This window comes from Trachymyrmex cornetzi, unplaced genomic scaffold (assembly GCF_001594075.2).
Source record: "Trachymyrmex cornetzi isolate Tcor2-1 unplaced genomic scaffold, Tcor1.1 scaffold209, whole genome shotgun sequence".
NCBI classification, from domain to species: domain Eukaryota; kingdom Metazoa; phylum Arthropoda; class Insecta; order Hymenoptera; family Formicidae; genus Trachymyrmex; species Trachymyrmex cornetzi.
The window spans coordinates 475,073-499,319 of NW_017296732.1; the positions used below are offsets into that span (position 1 = coordinate 475,073).

The 24,247-nt window shown below is 34.7% G+C and overlaps 1 protein-coding gene across 1 annotated transcript in view; it reads right to left on the minus strand.

Moving 5' to 3' along the window:
* Positions 1–23,799, minus strand: part of LOC108759844 (histone-lysine N-methyltransferase, H3 lysine-79 specific) — a 52,797-nt gene extending 28,998 nt beyond the window's left edge. Inside the window, exons 1-2 of the mRNA XM_018505493.1 lie at positions 23,278–23,799; positions 21,925–22,196 (exon numbers count right to left, since the gene is read on the minus strand). Coding sequence (XP_018360995.1) covers positions 21,925–22,196; positions 23,278–23,609 — 604 coding nt within the window. The 5' untranslated portion in view covers positions 23,610–23,799. The remainder of the gene's footprint in view (positions 1–21,924; positions 22,197–23,277) is intronic.
* Between the last annotated feature and the right edge of the window lie 448 nt (positions 23,800–24,247).

Genomic DNA, 24,247 nt, shown 5'->3' on the forward strand with positions numbered 1-24,247 from the left:
GAATTACAATATTTTGTTAATCTAAATATATAAATATTTGAAGTAAATACTCATTACGAACTAAACGCATTTAGTCAAGTTAATAACTTTTTTTCTCAGTGTAGTTAAATTTTTAGATATTTTTGAATAAAATCATGTAAATAATCCAACTATGGGGAAACTACCGTCGTCGTCGATTTAATTGAAAGTGAACAAATCGCAGTCGGTTCGTCGCGTTGCGCGTTTGCTTCGAGAGTGCCATTAAAACTATCGGATTAATGAACTTTTCACAAAATCCTGAGTGCGAGCGTGGCGTAGCGGTAGCGCACGAGACTGCTATGCCAGAGATCCTGGGTTCGATCCCAGGCACAGAAGCGAAAAATGTTTTCGAACGCTCGCAGCTCCTCTCGACAGGCAATGGAAAACCACCCGAGAGTATCTTTGCCAAGAGAACTTTTTTAACAAAAATCTTATTGAGACGTTGCTGCATGAGGTGTTCACTATGTGGTCATTGTAACTCTCACGCCAAGTGCTCACGAGGTGATGCCGACCGCGTAATGTCACGCATTTCGCAATGGTGCAGTGTTCGCGTGGTTTAGCAACTACTGTTGCTGTCGGTTAATTGAGGACACGCTCTGTCTGTCGACAAACGGTTCGGCCCTTAGCGGTAAGAAGCGATCGATTGGCTCGGATTCGTCTCTGGGACGTCTAAAAAGGAGTTATATTACTCTGGTCAAAGCGCTCTTCTCTACCTTTATCTACTAACATCTCAATGTGTTTAATCTGACTTGGTCAGAGCTTAGCTGGTTAATTTTTTGCTCATGACAAGGGGCTGGATCCCATTTCCTAGATTGTTTAGATTATCAGACTCGGCAATGGATACCAACTTTTCTCTTATTAGAGGCGCTCGTCACGTCTACCAGCCTCTTTGAATCACTCGTGGTACAGCACCACTTGTGTCTCACTAGAACTAGTAGTTAGGGCGTATGCTTGAGTCAATTAAACGTGATTTTTTGTGTAAACCAAAAGTGATGGACTCGATACGATCGATTTCGTCTTCTTTCATGTGAGGTTCAATCCTTGTACGGCATTCATCGAGTGTTTCGCATATACTCGTCGACGTGTGGTGTTAATTCCAGCGATCGAAATGAAAATTCTATCATGAGTTTTGTAAACGTAAAATACCGCAGTGTCGCGCGAAAGACTTTTGTAAATAATTACTCCGCGCGCGATTATAGTGTATTATTCGCGAGTGTTTTATACGTGACTGTTCTATATGCGAGAGGATATCAACTCAATTCTAAGAGGAGGAAGAGGTCTGGGAGAGACATCGGGTACTGGCGGAACAACTTTGTGGTAAATATCATTTTTTACTTATGTAAAATCAATATCTTTTTTTTTGTTTATTCTTGAATCGTTTTATTTTACAATAATTTAAAAATAATAATTAGAGAAAAAAGATTATTTCAAAAATTATTTTGAAATTTTATAAATGTATGTATTTTTAAGATCTTTTTAAGAAAATGTATAATTATTTTTATGAATGTCTGACTGAATGGTGAATTACAAAATTCAATGCTTGTAAAAATTATACTTTGAAAATTGTACGATTATTTTCAAGAGAACTTTGTATTTAACAAATATTTTTTAAAAATATTAATTGATTTTTCTGTTCTATTTTAATTTGGATATCATATATATTTTTTTGATTATAAAATTATCGTAGCGACGTTGCAAATGTAATTTTGCAGATGAAAAACTGATTGCTTTATATGATTCTGCAGCCCAAAAACTATAAAAAAACGTACATATTTCACTTCCCGATTAGGAGAAAAATCACTTTTATCCGCCCTCCTTTGATGCGAAATGATTAGCGAAATATAAGGTAAAATAATTAGAAATAAAAATATAAATGTAGAACGAATATATAAATACTTATCTGCAAAAACGGGCCACTATAATTTATAGTAGTTCATTTTTTTTTACAGGTGAGTATATTTACAAAGAAAAGAGGATCTCCGATAAAATCGATCGGCGAGGGTGATGGAGAACCTCTAGAATCTAAGTATTCATTTTGGTCTCTCGAGTTGTCATTTCAAATTGCCGCGATGCAAATATTTAAGTGGCCATATTTGGAATCTGTGCAGAATCATATGAAATTCACTTCGAGAACGAGCACATGAGTTCCTTCCACTATGCTTATGGGAATCAAAAATGTCATAGATAGAATGCTTTAATGATGGATATAATTTTTGAGTTATGATATATCAAAAGTGTAAAACTTATGTTCAGTGAGCACCTTTGATACATCAATAATTTTATTAATAAATTTTACAAATTTTTTATAATTAAAAAAATCCATTTATTAAGCTTTATGTCTATGATATTTTTTGTCTATCACATGTTATAAGCTGTATTATATATCTACATATATGTATATATGACCACTAACTCATTTCACCTAGACCCAATTTTTCATATAATAATTAGTGCGAGCTCTTTCAATCTTGATTTTTAATAAATTGATAAAAAATTGAACAAAGCATTTAGAAAAAGAGTGAGGCAATAATGCATGAGATTCATTTTAAACATTGTATCTAAAGTGAATATTAAATGAGTTATTTTATTAAATCTCATAAAATATTTTACGTGCGAATGCAAGTGAAGAACATCAGTGTTAGAAAGATTTTTAGAGTCTCGGTCGAAGTTATCTAACATTTTTACGTTTCTCTCAATGCTGTTTTCCCGAGGGATTAACTCGATGTTGGAACGAGGCGAATGAATCGAAATCGCGTTTACTGCGTCACTGAGAGTACGAATGGAGTCTTGGGCAAATTTAGACACACTTGAAACTACAGCGGGAATACAAAGCGGGATAAAAGGAAACGGCCGCATGGGAATAAACGTGAGTACGCGAGTTCTTGCATCTATATGACAAACGGCTGAGTTGAACAACATACGCTACACGTATAATCTCGCGATTTGTCGGTTGTCGACACAAGAATCACGAATAAACTATATCGCTACCTGACTACGTCTGGTCGTGCAACGATAATCTATGTAAGAGCACTTATGGCAAGAAACTATGTTTTCAGTTGACGGAGGTTTAAGAATTTTATTCGATTCTAAAAAATGATTGCATACAAAAATACTACTTTAAATTTCCGAATTTTTCCTAAAATTTTAATTATTATTTAATATTAAAATAGCTTTCAATATTATTTTTAAATTCGTAAAAGAGATTGATGTGAAGATATATAATTTAGTTTGTCTTTTTGTACAAAAGATTCATTGTTGCATATTTATGTGATAAATTGATTTCTCTATTTGTTGTTCGAAAAAATACATTTTTTTAAATTCAAAATTTGTGAGCATGTAAAAGCACTTAGTGATATCACGAATTTGAGCTCAGAATTCACAGCATCTCAATTTTTAAATGGAGTCTTTTGTATTCCCGGATGAACTCAGCTTGCCCGGAGGTACTTTTCTGGATGTGCAACACTTCTTATCGTGTCTCGCAAGTTACACTCTCTCTACATCGCTACATAGGGGAAAAAGTGCGCTCACCAGCAGTCATAAATTTTCAGGCATTTTCATGCAAACTAATGTTGAAAAACTAATAGAACGATATGTGTGAAAAAATTCAGAAAATGTAAAGCAGAAGACTTAAATCCTTTTGGATAGAATAAATTTCATTAGTTTTAAAAGTCGTTTTCTGTACAATTAGATAGCTTTTTTGGATTTGTATGCAGAGAAGAAGCTATACGCGGATATATGTAAAACACGCTAAGAAAATTTTTATTTTTAACCAAGCAGCGTTACGTGAACAGTGATCAGAAAACTCGGTTTCTTATGTTACGTAAGAAATTCACATACGGGCAATAGAACAGATTTGCATAAATCTTTGACGAGGACCATATTATGTTAATATATTGCGAACGAGAGCAAAACATAAATTAATTTTTCGCCTCTCTTTCTGAGGCCCGCGTGATATAGTGGTCGGATTCATTAGCAAGAACCAGTGATTATCTCGTCGTGTTGCATACACTCGAATGCACTTCAAGGTCCCAGGAGCAAATATCAGCAGCCGTTTAACTAGTTGGCAAATACACGCTAACGCATTTAGTACGACGATCGTCGGTGATTCGGAGTTGCATCATGTGTACCTACACACGCATACACGCACACACACACACACACACACACAATGATTGATTAACAACGCGGAAATGCGAATCTGCATCGAAAGCTTTCAGGCTGGTTTTAATGTTCGGCAATTTATGAATAAAGTAGCACCCGATGCATTATTTGATCTACACTGAGAGAAAAGATATAGTATTGGTAACAAAAAAAGAGAATTATTCACAAATGGTCGATTATTATTGGATTATTTTGTAAAAATTACAAAATACAATATTTTTTTGTAAGATGAACAAAATTTTTTTATTTAACAGTACAAATTTATTTGGTTACTCACGTTTTGTAAATACCAATGTAAAAGTTGCCATTACAAAATAAGTATTCGTTTAGTGTAATTTCAACAAAATAATCCACTATGGTAGAGCAAGGAGTGTTTCGCGGAGCTATCAGAGATGGCGTGTCTTCTCGTAAGAGAAATTCAACGTCTACCTCTATATAAAGCCGAATCGATTAGAGACTAATCTCGTGGAGATTATTCTCGTTAGAGACTATTCTCGGTTCTCGCCATACCATTATCAATCATGGTAACTATTTTTTCAGAGCGATTAGTAATCTCAATTGCTCTAAATCTATATATATTTTTGCTAAGCTAACGAAATTCAAAAATGCCAAACATAATCACTCTGTAGAAAGTGAGAGATGCTTATACATTATTCGTTTTGTTCCGGTAACAAAATGTTCTATTTCTAATTACAAAAGACCTATAAACATCATACAAAACAGTTTTGTACCATTAAATGATCAGTTTAGTTAATAAATTCAACAAATTAATATTGTCGTGGTAACCAACGGTTTGATTGATCATATATCAACAAATAGTTTTTGAGTCAGTAACAAAACTTTGGTTATTGGTACAAAACATTTCTCTCAGTGTATAATCCATAAAAAAATGGCGAAGAATTTTTGTTAAATTACGTCTTGTACACGGAAAGAATAATTTTGGTAAAGTATCTAAAAATTTAGCTACAGATTTAAAAATAATTTTGTTAGCTATCAAAATAATTACGTAGAAACCTCAAGCATAAATGAGCAACGCTGCAAAAAGTCTTGATATTCTAGGCTACAGTTAAGCGTCTTACATAACTAACAAAAAAATGTTATTAAGCATCAAGATCCACCTTGTGATTGAATGTAATCCTCTTGACTCATCTCTCGTTCATTTTTCCTTAATACTATCCTAATTATTTTGATGATACAACAAAATTATTTTCAGATTTATATTTAACTAAATTTTAGGTATTTTAATAAAACCGTCGTTTCCGTTTATATAAATATCGAACAACTCTAAACAAACGTAAATTCGAAATAGCCCTAGTATCATATTATTTAGATTCTATAATTACGCGTGTAAAATAATGTCAGACCTTTCTCGATGTTATGAGCATTATGATCGATCTTATTTGATAAGATTCATAATTTTACTGATAGAGTGTTTCGATAAGATTAAATTTAAATAACGTAATTAAGTGTATATATAATATCCTTTTACTTTTTTCTTCAAAGTAGCAACAATATCACGTCAATTTAATCGGAGATATCGTGTATCGAGACAAAGTAATGAATTTGTATTGGCCGGTTTATGGAATATTCAAGAGAGTTAATTGCTATTAGATGCCGACGAAGAAATAGCAGGTGTTCGCTCTTCAAAGTGCGCCAATGACACGACGTTCTACTGTACTTTGAAAAGGCGCTTAAATTGTTGCAGCGCAATCCTTGAGAGAGCAACGCGTATCTTGATCGGACAATGGAGAACCACCGTCCTTCGTGTAGCAATTAAATAGTCGATCGATTGAGTCATTAATTGCGATGTTCTGGTATACACTTTTCACGAATATAAGGACGTAAGATAAATGCGTATTTTATTCATGTTCCAATAAACTTTCAGGATCACATTATTAAAATAAAAAATAAATTTTACATTTGCAAGAAATATAGTTAAAGTTTTTATCGAATATGCTATCTCAGATAAATTAAATTTTGTAATACTTAATCCAAACGAGTCAAAAGCGTATGCAATTACGTTACGTTTTCATACATTAAAATTAAAGTTTATTGAAACGCGTTAAAATTGAATTCGATAAAAGTAATAGCTTCGTTATGTTAATATTGATATTTCCGATCGCGAGCAATTTTTATTTAAAGTAGCCTTATCACGGGAAATCTTGTTTCCATGAGAGTAAGTGCATTGTTTCTAAATAGGAAAGAAGGTTGCGATGTATTTGCAAGAAGCCAATGAGGAAGCCCAACATCAATCGTTCTCCTCCCTCGTCAAAGCAACACAGTGAGCCTTAAAAGAACGAAGTTACCATGAGGAAGAAAGGGAGAACAGTGATGGACGAGAAGGGGGCGACGGGCTATCAAGCAATATATTAATTTAACGGCTGGGTAGTCTAGCAGAAGAATAAGGCAACCTATTAGATCTGCGGGGAGAAAATAAGTTCTCGAAAAACCAAAACTTTAATCACTCGCGAATCCTCTGGCAATGTTAATACTGCAATAATCGTCTTGCTTAAAAATAATACAATCCTCAGAAAAGCACATTAAATTTTCTTAAAATGTCAAGGAAATTTTGACATTTTCGTGAAATCGTAAAATGAAATAAAGTGAAAAAGAGATGGTTTACTACTAAGACTGTGAAGTAAATGTTTTCGAGTATCATAAAGTTTACAGGATAGAAATTTTGCATTGAACGGTATTATTCGAATAACTTTTCATTATGGCAATTTCAAAGAAATGCATGTTTGCGCAACGATTCGCGTTTACGGCGGCGACGAACATAAACGCGGACTATTCTTCCTCGGTTATATGATCGTTTAATCAGATCGTTACTCGTTATAACATCGCGAGTATGACGAAGAGACACATCTATTATTTGGCGTGAATGTCGCAAATATTTTATCTGTAATATATGTATATGTCCGCCACCGCAGCACTGTTGTGTCGTGATAAATGCAATCGTAAAAGTATGGGGTTATCTCTAACAAGAAAAGAAGGCTACGCCCTCGCAATCTTTCTTATATACTGATGAGAAAAAATCCGTCTGCTTCCGACCTGCTTTAGACTGAAATTTCACTGCGGTTTGCTTTCTAGTGGAAATTCGTATTTAAATTGCACTACTTTCTTCCGCATATTAAAATTTCATAAGACTTCCTTGAAATGAATGTTAAGATATTCGTTTCACTATCGCATTGTATAATTAGGTATTTAATTCATATTACCGTCTTTCTCTTTTGACGAATCGTTTAACTCATAACGACTTTGAAGTTTCGAATGCAACGCCGAATCTAAAAAGACAGCACATCGGGCAAACTGACATTTATCCATGCTGAAAATGTCAGAGACAAATGTCTACAGTGATAAATGATCCACATGGTCAGACGCATCGAGTTACACCGAGGCGCAATTTTCAGCGCCGATTTCCAGGCAATGTCTGTATCGTTCCTTTGTTCATTGTTCGTGCTAATTTATTTTCTCGCGCGTATTTGATTTCCACTTGACTGTATCTCCATGCAGCAATTTCACCGACTTATCGTCAATTTCGCGGAAATGGACGCTAGTTCGAACCTTTCGCTTTCAATCTCGAGATTATTTGACATTTAAAAAACATGAAATGCGCACAATAAAATGTTATAATATTATTTAATCTCTTTCCTAGTAAACTTTTATACGGAATAAGGATGAAGAGATCCACTTCACAGTGAAAAAGAAAAATAAGCAAATACTAAAAGCACAAAATACAAGGCTGCAGATAAACAAGAAAATATTGGTAGAACTCTGCCAATTTGTGTATATTATTTGAGCTTAATCATGGTGAGTACTTTGCGCGTCGCGTCATGATTTGAAACACTGCAATAAAGTATTTATACGTGAGTATATCATCAGAACATGTACACATGATTTATTTATCGGAATCTAAAACATCAGGCTTTCTATGTAATTTAAAGATTAAATAAAAAAAAACGTTACTTTTCTTAATAAAATACGTCCCGTCGGGAATCAACCGAAAGCAAGCGGATGAAGAATAGAAGGAAATGTATATATTGCGTGTGCTTCGAAATAATAATCGAAGGCCTAGACGTTAGCGTGTCCTGAATAAAATAATGTCAGTGCACTAAAGTTTTAATCATTTTAATCCACGCGTAGTTAAATAAAGTGCGCGACATAAATGACAATTTTTGCATAAAAGTGAGATAAACGGATAACTCCAAGTGATGTAAAACACAAAATTTATTTAGTTATATATACATATATACATTTTTTATTTAGTTACATACATATAATTAAATAAATTTTGTTTTTATTGCTTATTGCGTTCGTTTAAATGATGTAAATGCGTGATTACATTCCGCAAATTAAATTTGCTCGAAAGGTCAAGACGATTAGGCATCACTAAACGGACAATGACATATTCTCTGCACTGAGAGAAAAATGTTTGGTATTTGTAACTATTGTATAATTACATATTACTGTAATTATGATTATTACTGCTATAATAATAATAACAGTAACTATGTATATAGTTCTAGCAACAAATGTATATAGTTGGCAACCTAAAATGATTATATATTATTATAGTTATTATAACGATAAAATAATTGAAATTACCATAAAAATGATTCAAGTGACTATAATTTTATAGTTATATTTCGGAACAACCATATTTTTTATCCCAAAATTCAACTGTAAAATTATAGTCACTTGAATAATTTTTATGGTAATTTCAACTATTTTATGGTTATAATAATTATAATTATATACAGTTATTTTAGGTTGCTAACTATACACATTTGTTGCTAGAACTATATACATAGTTACTGTTATTATTATTATAGCAGTAATAATCATAATTATAGTAATATATAATTATAGTTACAAATACAAAACATTTTTCTCTCAGTGTGATAAGGATATTCTATTAAATCTTCCAAGGTATATATCTAAAACAAAGACGCCTCCACAATAATTGTGACATGACAGATTAATTGTCCTAGCTGATGTCTGCGGAACGCAATTACGATGTCAGATATCAATTACTCTGAATCGCCTTAATTTTCTGACCGTCCGCTGACGTATAGCGTCGACGTTCCGCATGCGGAGAGACACAGCTGATTCGATTCAGAACTCTCGCCTGGGCGTTTGATGTGAATTCATTTGCATCGTTGGAACCACCTCACGAAATTACGTGTGCTCTTCCCTACGTGGGTGTGGGTCGACTGAATGGTTACCAAATTACTGCATGAGCCCAGATGATGCATAGGCATATATGTATACAAAAAATCCAACAATTGCTTAAAATTCAATAGGCACTTTATAGAGATTTAAAATTGCGAGAGATAGACGTTATCTCTCGAAATACGTAATCGATAAATAATGCGGTGGTACGTTCGGTGCAAAGGCGAAAGCTCATTCAAGTGCCTACACAATATCTATTGCACTGAGAATGATTTCACATGCGGATATAAAGCGGCATTGCGAGTCGTAAAACTAAAAGGGAAAAACGCGAAAAAATATGTGCGTATCGGGCAAAACAAAGGCAGGCTTAGCCGAGCCGACAATTCAGATCTCGATGCTCGTTTCCATTTCCTATTTCGCGCTGCTGTTCGACGATGCAGGAAATCGGCCGTCGTATATCCATTCGTCATGTCGGAAAATATAAAACACCGAGAATGGCCGCGAGAATTTCAAAGCGAGGAAGCGATTACCGTTCTGTGTTCATCGACACAAAAGCTGAGAGCAACTTTCATGCAGGAAATTAATTAAGAGTTTAAGATTAAGATTGTTCCAAGTGTCGCTTTCCGTACTTTACAGAGCGTATATTTGACCCATATGAGTGTGCACTTTAGCGTATTATAGGACAGGGTGGGGGAATTGTGAACACGAGATAAACGCAAAACATTACAATATATTATTATATCAGTGGTAATTCCTATAAGAGGAGTAATCTCTCTTTTCTTATATCTTGGATTCAGTGATAATTTAATTTGCATTTAGTGCCGCATTGTAATCGGTTAAAATAAATATCATATATATTCTCGATGATGTAGAGAATGGAGGAATTGCAAATATCTAAGAAAAAAGTTAAATATAACCGTTCATTATTTATCAATTATAGAAGATTTTATTTAAAGGATATCGATTTTAAACCATAATGAGATTTATATATTATTATAAAATATTATTTTGAGATTTATATATTATTAATATAAATAATTTAAAAAATAAATAAAATCGATTTGGCATTGCCCTACATGACGACGGGTTTTCTGAAAAAGAGTTTTATTTTTGTTTAAAAAAATTATAATTTATATTGGTAATATATAAATTATTATATAATTTAAAGCCAAAAATATAACGAGCATTTTAAAAAATAAAGACTTGTATTAATTGATAATCATCGGTTTTATTTAATTTTTCCTTAGGTATTCCAATTTTCTTATTCTCTCCTTTGTACATTATATATTCTTTATATATTATATATTCTTAAAAGACGCAAAAGTGTGTGCGTGATTATATTTCCGCGTTCTTGAGAAGATCTAAATGCAAAATGTATCTAAGGCAGAAAGAATCCTTACTTTACTTTTTTCCACTGCGTTATTTTACTGTTTCTAGATTTGTCGTTACTTTAGTAAGTAGTATAGAGAATACTGTAGCAGAGTTTACTTAAGTATACTTTACGCTTTCTGCTTCTGAACGTCGGAATGAATAAATATCGATTCCTACGCTACGCAGGCAAGTGTTCCTTGGCCGTCTCACCGAATCCAATTCCGGAATGACATTTAGAGGGGACGAGATATATACTCCGTATTCTAGTGCGAAGGAAAACCACTTTCTGTCAACGTACGCCACGTGCGTGGTAATATTGCTCGGAACAGTTCTTTAAACGAGCCGAAAGTTTTGGCAAGGGGTGTAGGTAGGAAAACTAAAGTTCCGGATATGAAGGAAAGGTCTTTGGCACACCTGGCTACCGCATATTCTAGGGCATGATGGTATATCAGTAGTAAGTGTCGTGGAGGTAAACCCTCATATGTATGAAAAGTATGCAGCTAGTATGCTAACAACAACCATATCTTCATGCGGTAACTGAAAGCTCTAGAGACATAGTAGACAAATTTTGGAGATTAAGCGAAATTTCTCTCAGAGAAGTAAATAAATAAACCAAAAGCAAGGATAATGCGATGATGCACGGAAAGAATGTTTCTGCTGAAGTACCTAAAAATTTATTACAGCTAAATACAGATCTGAAAATAATTTTGTTGGACTATCAAAATAATTAAGTAAAAAGTTCAAACTGGTGGCTAGAATGTCAAAATTTTTTGCAATACAGTGCTCATTGTGCTTGAATTTGTACGTAATTAATGAGATGATCCAACAAAATTATTTTCAGATCTGTATCTAGCTAAATTTCTAAATATTTCAGCAAACCATTTTTTCAGTATGCAATTTAAAAAAGAAGAAAAGGTTACAGGCTTGATAGAAAATGTATCAACCAAATAAACTAAAGAGATATAAAATTAACAAAAGTTCCTCACAAATGAATAAAGTTTTCGTTCTTTGAAAGGGGGAAAAAAAAAGAAATGATTTTATTCTTGATTCACATATTACAATAACTTTTTCACCTTTATGTTAGAAATCTTCGCTAAATAGGAATGGACTATTTGCAGTGTTAGTCGAATCTCTTTCGAGTTAGATGTCTGATTAGTCTGTCGAATCGCGTTTTTACATTTACGCGGTGGTTAGGTCGAAGGAGATAAAAATCGTGATATCTTTATCTAGAGAAATCTTGAGGAGAGAAAAGAATGTTGAATGAGGTCCGATCGCTCGTATTCTAACTCACAAAAATAGCTTGCATCCTCTTCCGTCAGTTCCTTCAGAGGAAAGATCTTATTTTATCTTCTTTTGTGGTGGATTTCAATTGGCAAGCCGTTGCCGCAGAGACTTCTTTCTTCCGGCGATATCGCGGAGGCAAGATGGACCGAAACAGGACGGGGGCGCAAATTAGGTCACTCTATTAAAAGAGTAATGAAAAGCTGAAGGTCTTTCTCCAACTAATATATTAGCGGTTGCGTTTATTTCCAGGAATTCAACTAATCACATAGTTGTTTTTTAATGAGGCTACTCTAGATAATTGGTAGTACAGGGAATTGTAAAATATAAAAGGGAGTGATAAAATAAAAATATAAATTATTACGTAAAAAAAAATATCTAATAAAGCAAATACGTTAAAAATGATTTGTATGTTGTGTGTAAGAAAGTACATGAAAGTACATGGAAAGAACGATTTTGCTAAAGTATCTAAAAATTTAACTGGATACAGATTTGAAAATAATTTGGACCAAATAATTATGTAGGATGCTGAAATATAATGAGCAATGCTGCTAAAGTTTTGTTCTCGCAATCAGTTTCTCTCTCTCTCTCTCTCTCTCTCTCTCTCTCTCTCTCTCTCTCTCTCTCTCTCTCTACGTCCTGTATAATTATTTTAATGGTCCAATAAAATTATTTTCATTATCTGTACCTAGCTAAACTTTTAGATACTTTAGCAAAACCGTGTGATATTTAAAAGTATATCGATTAATTTAAAATTATATAATAACTCGATAAAATTAATCATCATTACGAGCAGAAGAATAAATAATTAAAAACTATCGTTTTATTAAAAATTCATATTTATCAGAGAAAATGCTGCTGGCAAAAGGGTCGTTCATCACAAAGACGTGAGAATTCTATTTTCGCTATTTCTCAGAACGCCAACAGGAACGAACGTCGACTCCCGGTCGACTTTTTCACGCCAGACCTCAATCCATCGCAATCGAGCTCGTTTATCACGTGAGCGAGAGTTCTACTGGCTGCCGTTGGACAATCGGAAAATTTGTCGGGTCATTAGCATCCGCGATCAGATCTCGAACGCGACGACGATCCGTTGCGCCGAGCATTACTCCATGCCGTTTGCTGTCTGCACCATCTGATTAATGGCCAAAGTCGATCGTCAATTCATTCCACTCATTTTCCTCCGAAAAAATCGCCTACGCGCTTTCGAGTTATTGATATTCAACGTGAAAATAATTCAACCTCGGATCCCTCTTCCATATTGATGTGACGCGGACGTCCAAGTCGATATTATTAATATTGTCGATTGTTATATTATAATATGCATATATATCATTATAGTCTATGGCATTACGATGACATTTCTTGCAGGTTGAAGATGATCAAATGTCATTGAAACAGAATGGTATAACTTTTTTCTATTTTATTAGCCTGACATTTTACGGTTTATAGTTCTCAGCCTTTTTCACACCCTCTTCAATTACGAGATTAGAATCACGCTTTAAATAAACGATTCATTTGATATTTGGGACGATAGATGCTACTACTTTCACTGTAATAATTACTAATCTTAGGCTGACAGAGCTCGACATGGTTCAGCATGGAAAATAGGATGTTTCTAGGTCGTCTAAGGTCCTGAGAATAAAGGGCGACGCCGACTGCGTTTATCCCGTCTTTCACAGAGTAATTGCAGACTCGTAGCACGAGATAAGACTAGGATGCGTTCTCAGTTCTTCCAGAGGTCGACAAAAAAGGGCAAAATTACAGCGAGCTAGAATCTGCGAGTGGCATTGATTTGTAGCGCTGTTATTATACAGTTCCATCCAATTATTAATATCGAGTCAAAAAATTTGGCAACGTAACTGACAATAAATCTGTCTATCTGGCACTTCATTGAATGCATCGTAAAAACGCGAAAATATCTTTATCAATTTAAAAATTTTATTCATCTCATTATTTAAAAAAATTTTCTAAAGTTAGTTTAAAAAAATTATTATTTTAAATAGTGAGATATTTTTATTTCCAATATATTCTTGATGTCTTTCTTAATTGCTATTTTTTACGACTGCGCAGCTATTTCCCGAATTAGATGAAATTCCACGCAGAGCAAATGGCTGTTCCTCTCGCGAAAACGGAGAAAGCCTCTTGGCTTGATAGCATGGTCGAATAAACGCGAATTTACAGCTCATACGTAAGCGTCCTAAATTGCACGATTTATCGGCGTTGGGACCAGAGGCGTGCAAGAACCTCGTTAACGAGGAGTAGCTTTTAACGACGGAGCCTTGTGTTGGCCACTACAAGGAGGCGGAGGCTTCAAGAATCCGGCATACCGGCGATTCGAAACGGCTGTCGTATTATTGCACATTTTTGCTTCTCATCAAGCATCGTAAACAGTCTCGTATTAATTAATTACTCGCAAATCGGGTTATTCGCTAAGAGGAGTTCAGCGATCGCGCGTGAGCTTGCGAAGATGTGCAGGGGAAATAATTAATCGCCCATTAACGTCGTCGAGCGTAATTATTGCTGCCGAGTATCGTGCGAAACGGAACCGCATCCAGCTGTGAGATAACCAATCGCCGTTTCCGCTTATACAACGAGACCCATGCAAGTTCCGATGATTTATAGTGAACGGAGACGTCACGTTGTGCGCCTCCGTTAAATCTGCCACAACAAGGGATAATATCCTTTCTTCAGAGTAGTCTTTCCATTGGGTTGCTTAACAACTGAGCTAGAAAATAGTATTGTTCTCTTTTAATGAGATGATCAAGTCAGATTAAAATTATTTCAATAATTTGATATGTTGTTGTCTCTTCGTTTGTATCGTGGATAAATTTATACATTCAGTATTGTAATATGCATAAGTATGTTGCCTATATAAGAACATAAAAATTAATGATAATAGCAGCAGTATATTTTACGGCTACAGGAAACGTTACCGAAAGTTACTTCCGGTGGACATTTCAAAAACTTAGTTCACGTTCGAATATCACGCGATCCACAGGAAAGACTTATACGAGAGAAGTGTTTAAAAAAGCATGACAGTTCGAGAATGAAATGGCAGGTGAATCGACAACTTCTTGGATAGAAGCTTTGATGTCTGCCTTCCGGCTTTTTGCGGATGCATCCTATACTCGTCGTGAATCGACGAGATTTTTCCATTCGTCTGGTTATATTATCAACAAAGTAATTTGGGCAACTTATATTGAGCAAAACGAATGACGCGAATCGTCGTCTATTTCACCGGTTGAGAGATCTTCAATACTTCCCAAACGGATTTAATTAAAACAACGGTGGGTGATCTTACTATCCAGGGAAGCGCATCTGAAGTACGAAACGCACGTCGACAGCTTACGAAAACTTAGTTGTAAGCGAAACTTGTAAACTCGGCTTGAAATTTTGAGACCAATTCGTACTAAAGCCTTAAAGTCGTTTAATGTATACTGCAACGTTAATTGAAATCTTTGTCTCGTATAACGTTTCCGAGGGTAATCGATGGTAAAATTAGGTTATCGGAGAAGAGAGGAGACAATGTGTCGAGGACCTCAATCAAAAAAGAGAAACGAAGGACGAATCCTTTGTAAAAAACAAGCATTTTCTGTAATTCACGCAGAGTCACGTATAATACCTGAGACACTACTGAGACTGTCTTCTGATATACTGACTAAATAATACATTGAGAAAAAAATGGTTGCATCCCGGCCATGCATAATTTCGATGCAAATCCGATTTAAAAATTGCCGTGTTACATTATCCAGAAGCCTCTTTTCGTTGAGGCTGTTAGAGAAATAAAAATAAATAGAATTATTATTATTAATATTTTAATAGTAATTAACATTAATTCATAATAATAATAATAATGCTATATATTAGCAATAAGTAATTATTACACTGAGAAAAAAATTTCGTTGATTCAATTAAAGTCTATATTACGGGCTGTCACTAACATAAGTAATTAATTCATGTATATTTTTTATTGACATAAAAGCCTTATTATTGAAACAATAATTTATGCCTTTATGCCAAAAATATACATGAACTAATCACTTATGTTAGTGACAGCCCGTAATATAGACTTTAATTGAATCAACAGCATTTTTTTCTCGGTGTAACATTACAGCATTAATAACTATAAAAATGGACTTAATTATAATTATTATGGTAATTATTTTACCATGCAATTATAGTCACAAATATCAAACATTTTTTTCTCAGTATACACACATCTATAGTTATATATTTCTTTCTATATCAACAATGGCGTACTGAGTTCAATAAATTACCTCGCACGAAATAAAATATTCAAACTTTCTTCGCGGTGAAAACACTACAGAAGAAGTTACTTATAAATTTGTTTTTCTTCCAAAGAAACTAACTGTAGCTTAGCAAATATGCGAATCGAGACATACCGAAAATTCAAGTTTCGCCAGAAACTGGAGATTCCGCGATCTAAATGCACGTTCCCAGATATTCCAGAACGTCGGCGAACTAACGAAGGAAGCTATTAGCGAAATATATCTTCTTGGCAACCGATACCAGAGCATACCGAGGATCGATGTGGGAAGAGAGCGATTAATGTGCTCGAAACGTACTTACAAATGTACGACTAATTTTAAGCATCTGCCACCAGTTTCGAAACATTGATTAAACGGAGTCGGTCGTTTGGAATATCTAATTTACAGTCATGTACAAATTGCATGCATATGATAATCGCCGTGCTAAAAAATAATAAATATTCAACTAAGATTTTTCGTAATAACTTTAAAATATCATACAATTTATAAAATTCTGAAGTTTAATTCAAAATTGAAAATGCTAGTAATTTATTCGAAGAAAAAATTAATTCGTAATGTCAAAAGACTAGAGCGCACAAATAAAGTAGCTGTATGATTCATTAAATCGTGTTATGTTATTAGATCGTGTCATGCTAGCGTACATTTTAAGCCACAGTAATCATCATAATTTATAACTAGATTTAATCACGGTTGCCCGCATCGATGGTCGACGTAATCGAATTAATGACCGGGAAACGATTCACTGCCGAACTTTGACGACGTCGACGTTTATGCGAAACACAGACAATAATCACGCGACATGAATTTGATTGATAGCTTCGGGGTTTCTCGATTTAATAGGGATGATGTTCGTTTTGGAAGAATTCTGACAATGTTGATTGAAGTTGTCAAAAAGATATCCTCTGAAGAATACGTGAACATTCGAAAAATCGTTCCAACTTCGTGAGAAAGTTTCAGAGTGTGTTCTCCGAACAATGAGCAAAGTCTTTCGTGCTGACAGATAAAGGGACAGAAAAAAAAAACGGACGTAGAAAAAATGCCAATGAGAAAAACGCAAGTTAAACGCGAGTTGAAGCTGAACTGAGCAGTGACCTCGTTGGAATGAAGTTCTTTAAATTAATTGCGTCTTCTTATAGCCTGCAACAGCGATAACGCGCGTCTGTTCGGTCTCCAACTCTTTTAAGCTCTTTCAAATAGTATAGTGCGGTAAAAAGGAAATCGGAAATCGATGTGAATACGATTTTCACTAATGATTATAAGTTTCGTTTCTTCTTAAAGATTAAATGTAGTTAGATTTTCTTTCGGCAAGAATTCCATTCTCGATTCTTAGCAGGTATTAGATGTAGTATTGTAAATTAAGGTTCGATTATGCAAATGACTTTTCCGTTATAAATACCTGACACCGTAGAAGAAAGATAAGACGCTTCCATCAACTTCGGCGAATACTCACCTGGAAAAAAGTAAAAAATACAACGTTAGAAATTTTATCCGTATTAATGAATCCTACAGACCAAAATTGTTTATATCGTATCCTTCTCAAATAGCTGTTTTTAATCCGTGATTGCTTATACTCAATAGCTTAAGAAATATTTTGTTTTTAATAATCAATAGAGATATATTAATATTAAAATATTAGGCGTTGTCTACAATATGCGAAGTAAGCTTGGTTTAAGAAGTAAGAGTAAGAAATTGACTAATTACAGTCGATTGTGAAAAGAATAATCGACTGTGATTGGTCAATTTCTTACTCTTACTTCTTAAACCAAGCTTACTTCGCGTATTGTAAACAACGTCTTAAAGCTCAAATAATTAAAGCTCAAAACCTTAAGACGATTTATAATCCATGTCAGATTTCTATTTATAATTTTATATGTCACATATTTCGATTCTTTAAATATTTTTTGTATTAAAAGTAACATACAAAATTATAAATATAATTCTACTGAAATTTTATATAAATGATCGCACATTAGATAATGTGAGAGCTTTAAATTCTAAATCTAAATATTAAAAAATCTGCAGTTGTGTGTGTGTGAGAAGATAATGTTAAATTTTTTTAAATATATTTCATAAACCATCCCACATGAAGTTGGCCTCTAACTTTTAAAAAAATTAACTTTTTATAGCTCATGCACGTTTCAAATTTTCGTTTACACACTTTTGATAAAAAAGTTATTGAAAAAACAATTTTTAATATGGTGGCTAATTTCACACTATTCCCCCCAACCACGAATAAATTAAATTTAACTAGCCTCAATCGATAGATTTTTCTTTGCACATTCCGAAATAAATCGATTTTTCGTTTACACACATTTAGTTAGAAATTATTAACAATTAAAATGTCGAGGACAATTGATTCATGTAGATAAGTTCAAATCGCAGTTACTATACTCAAAATGATATAAATCGATAGATTTTAGTTTGCACATTAAGAAACTAATTGATTCTTCGTTTGCACACTCTTAGTTAAAAAATTACTATATTCAAACGTATCTACCTGAGTCGACTGTTCTCGAAACTTTAATTGCTCATAACTTTTTAACTAAAGGTATGCAAACGAAAAATCGACTGTTTCGAAATGTGCAAACAAAAATCTATCGATTGAGACTAATTAAATCTAATTTGCTCATGATTAGGGGGCTAGCGTGAAATTAGCTCCCCGAAATTGTTTTTCAAATAATTTTTTACCAGAAGTGTACAAAACGGAAATTCAAAATGTGCATACATGTGCAAACGACGAGTAATCAAATAAGATATAGAAAATTAATTTTTTTAAAAGTTGGAGAGCTAACTTCATACGGAGATCTTGTATATGACAGGTCACGTGGAAAGAGAATTTGATATCGCAAGCAAACCCGAGAAGTGTCGTCGAACATCGCAAGTTGGCACACTGCGAGATAGCTTTTGGTACTTTTAGGCTTCGAGCGCAGTTGATATAGTTGCGAAAGTCTCGGCAAAAGAAGGGAAGTTCCGATTGTGAGAAAAGATGCCACGTTAAGCTACCAGCTCAGCGATTTGAGCATCCTTGAGAATATCAACGTATTGCTTCAGCGATCTTAGCAATCCATTGCAATCGAGATGTTCATGTCAATTGCAATAGCTCATATATAATCCGAGTAATGCTTATTTTTGTAGCGTACTGAATCATATCTATATAAAATCTTACATAAAATTTATAAATCCTATATAAAATTTATTTGGTTAAAATATGAAACGTGATACAAATATTTGTGTGTGTGTGTGTGTGTGTGTGTGTGTGTGTGTGTGTGTGTGTGTGTGTGTGTGTGTGTGTGTGTGTGTGTGTGTGTGTGTGTGAGTGATAATATTATTATCAAATCTTTTCATTATCTTTTTTTATAAAACAATTCAATGGTTGTAGAATCTGTTTAAGTATTTCAGTTATTTTAGTTACTTAAATAGTGTAATGTCAAGTATAATAGCTTCTCTTTTTTAAAACGTTAATTACAAATTTATCAAAAAATCTGGGTCCGAGAAAATTGACGCGATAACAGTAGAATTTGTGCTGTATTTTACGACAGTAAATAAGAGGATATAAAAATATCTAAAGGAAGAAAAGAGTACTTGTGTCGACTACAGAAATGGTCAGAATCCCAGGACACAATGGGGGAAAAAGACCGAAGAAAGGAACCCTTGCAATCGATCGCAGATTGTTTATCTAGGTATAAAGTAGCGCGGTCGCGTTCCGACCTTGTTCCTCCTTTGAAGAGTTTTCTTTTTCTAAAGCGTGGAAACGTTACACAGTGGAGCACAAACGAGCCGAGCGCATCGTCTATGAAGTTTCGCATATGGAAATACAAAATAGCTAATATTATATTAGAACCTCTTCTTAAATTTCGCTTTTTTTCAATGTATAAATCCATTTATATTGTTAAGCTTAAAAATGAAAAAAAAAAAAAAGATAAATACTGAGGTATATTATCAATTAACGTAACAATGGGAATTTATAGTCGATTTTTTTCTGCGATTTAACTGCAAATTCTCGAAAGAACGCATAGCAGGTGTTGATTTATATTTCCATCGAGTTCCTTGAATTGTTTATTTGCGCGATAAATCAAAGAATTGATACGTCCAGATAATAGAAATAATTTCTTTTTTTAATTCATAAATATTATAATCTAATACTTCGTATTAAAGCAATATGGAATGAAATCCCGAATGCATGTTGCGTTTATATCTCATCTTCAAATTCTGAATGATATATTTGCATGATCTGTAAACGACAGCGTGAATGAGCTAAACGCAGCTATTAACGCTTCCTCTGCGATTATGTGGTCTCCTCTTTCGACGAAGCTATCTAAGATCTCCCAGTTCACCTTTGTCGAGGTACTCCCTGCAACTTTGTGAACTCGATTCCTCAAAGAGCTACGATCAACAACTCCCGCAATCCCCGAGAGTATTTCCCAAACGCGGAGATCTCATCGAACTTTCGCTATTCCACGCCGAGCACTCAAGGGATTATCACTGAACATTTTCTACGATATACTCTCTTTCTTCTAAGAATAACGTGTTTAAAAGGTGCTACCTAACCTGATATACGATCAATACAAGAATTTTTAAGTAGGAAATTATTAAATAATTTTAATAATACCATAAAATAAAATTTCATTTAATTTTAATTTAATTTCTGTATCATACATCTCGATGGAACGAGATACATGCATCTCAGCGTAAGTATACTTAAAGAAAAAAAAATAGTAACTATAAAGATAACAGCTGACATAACTGATGTAATCATCAGCGAATATTTACTGTTTTTCACTAATAATATATACTGATTCATTTTTAGAAATTACGATTTTCTGTAGATTTAATCTGCAAAAATAATCTCCAGTAAATATTAGTATATCAGATATTACTGAAAAATAGCAAATATTCGTTAATGATTACATTAGTTATAAGTACAGCACTGAAGTCAGCAATAATACATTGATTCACTTTTAGAGAGTACCTACATATTTAATTCTATATATAAAATTTGTACACCTTTACAATTGTACTATGTTTTTCTTTGAGTATAAAAAAAATAATATATTTTTGTATATTCTTAAAAACTATACAGGGAAGGTGCATTCGAACAGTTTATCACATCAGTAATTTTTTAATTTTCACATTTAAACACAATTAAATTTTCCCATATCATATGATTCGTTTCCAAATTAATCGAGCGTAATAATACATATAATTATTAGGTGTTAAACTTAATTCCTGCCGTTTTTCGTCTCCAAAATTGATTTGTTTCGGAGGGAAATACCTTAATCAAAGTATTATTAAAATAAAGTATTATTAATTAGTAATAAAGTAGAAAATGGAGGAAATTACTTTGATTAAGGTATTCATTCATCTTCCCTTTGAAACAAATCAATTTTGGAGACGAAAAACGGCAAGAATTAAGTTTATTACGAATTATACCTAATATTACGAATAAAAATCGGTTAGAGATAATGGTAATCAATTTTGCATTTTTAATGCCGTACGAATTATACGATTGAACTCGCGTCGACATGCGAGAGCACGCGAATGTTTTACAATCCCGCGGGATAAACCGACGGATCTAGTCGGGGTCAGCCGTGAAAAATTCAGTGTGCATGCGAGCAACAGGGGAAGGTACCTTCGTCGCCAGAAGTTGAGGAGTTGTCCTCGGGTTCGGGCGACGATCCTGAGGATCGTCGGCTGATTCTCGAGTCCGATCTACCATATTCATTGCCGACACTTCCACCTCTTCCTCGGTGGTCCTCGTGTTGACGTCCTGTTCCTTTCTCGGGGGATACCGATCGAGACTCCCTGGACTCGGTGGTACCGCACGTGCCACTACGTCGTCCCTCTCTTGCCTCGAGTCCGGGCAATCGTTTGCTGAAGTCAGTGGGCATCGCCGGTCGCTTTCTGGGAGTACGTTTACGTTTACGCCACGGTTTACGTGCCAAAAAAAATTGTTTTCAATTTTTGACATAAGACTCGCGAGAACCGAATGAGAAATTTAAAATGAAAAACCGAATTTTATTTAAGAAATGCATTGATTCTGGGCATGTAAACAAACATGGCGCGATGTCTCGCGTTAATTTTCGTTTAATTAATAAAATCTTATTTGAATTATGTATTTTTTAACTAATTTTTTCATTTATCATGTAATAACACGTCAGAATAAATATAAGCTCTGTAAACTGTTGATTCAATAGCGATTCAATCGCGAAACTGAATACAAGCGACTCGTCCAATATGTTCAGATCAAATAAACGAGCGCGAAGAATAAACGATGTCGCCATACTGGCACTATGTTAAAAATCGAGATATTACGTCGGTGCAATGTTGTCGATTTTTTCTGATGACAGCACGTTGAAGCTAATCTCATGGTACATGAAACGGAAGTGAGCGAATCAGACTGCATTGAGTTTCACGGAATGATGCATGTGATCGATCAATTTCCTCGAATGACAACGTCAAGCCATTCAATGGATCAATAGATCCAATGCGAGCATCGACCGTCGCAATGCGAAAATGTCGTTCAACGTTATTGTTTCGCGAAAATAACAATCACGCAATTTTCTAGTTATCATGTTTTTATGTTTTAATTAAACTGAAACTATAGATCGATATTGTATAATGGTAACTAGAGTGAAAGAAATAATAATAATAATTTTACAATTTCGGGTTACGTAAAACATCTTCTCTCTCTCTCTCTCATGTGTGTATATATATATATATAATATCCGTAAAACGTTTAATAATAAAAGTTGTGGATTACAATAACGTAACAAAGCTCGCAGAGTGTAGAGTATAGAAACCATAAAAATTCAGACAATTCTATGGGAGCTAATAAATAAACTGCCTATCCCAAAGGATTGCTCTAAAAAAGCTACAGTCTCTTTTTATCTGTCAGAATTTAAATTCTCGAAGGAACCAACGGTTGATGCTCGATCTAGTCTCAAAGAACATTGAGAGTAATGAACCAATGTCAGTCGCGCACCGGACGTAAACGTACTCCCTGAAGTCGTTCGGACGATCGGTTGAGGCCGATCTTTCTGAGGCCGGGTCTCTGGGCTCGCTGGTGGTATTTCCGGTCGGCGACGCTCGCTTTCCGGCGGTGGTCCCTGAATGATGGTGGTGGTGGTGATGGTCTCTGACTCCTTCGTGAATGGCATCACGGACATTTGCCAGGTCAGCGTTGGCAGCAGTCTTTGCCTCCTTGGCGGGTGATGGCGGCGGAGACGTTGGTGGCGATGGTGATGGACTTCCTGCACGAGCAGAGTAACACACTGCTGCCTTCCGCAGGGTCTCCCTGCACAGCTCGGAGAACATACTGTCTCCCCCATGGCCGGGGCCCCACCGGACCGGCCCGCTTCTTCTTCCTTGCGTTCGTTCTTCGTGGTCCTCTTCCCGCAGTACGCGAAATAGTCACGAATCTCGCTCGCCGTTCATCGTCGTCTCATTTTCCTTTCCCGGACCGTCAACACGGTGATTTCACCACGACAATTGACATTACATTACGTTTGCCAAACGGGAAATCGATCGCATCGCTGTTCAGAAAAGAACTCGCTTGGAGATGGAGAACTCGCTTAGGCGAATACCTGAGAAGGAGTGATCGGTAAGGTTACACCAGGCTTGGCCTTGGTTCGTCGGCCTTTGCGTCATAGAGGTTGGCTCGTGTTTCATAGTCATCATTTAGCGATATTAGAAGGGAGAAACAGACATTGGAGTGGCGGATCATTCGAAACCTCCAAGGTTCTTACGGTAGATTCATTGACAAGTTAAAATTATATCTGAATATCTTAAATTCCTTTTCATTTCTTTGTCTAGACCTATCTCTTCCCATATAAATACTTTATTATGATGCTATAAACATTTATTAAACGACGAAGTCTAATAAAGGAAAGATGTGAGCTAATTCTAGGAGCGACGGGAAATAAATACTTATCTCCCCGAAACGGAGACATATG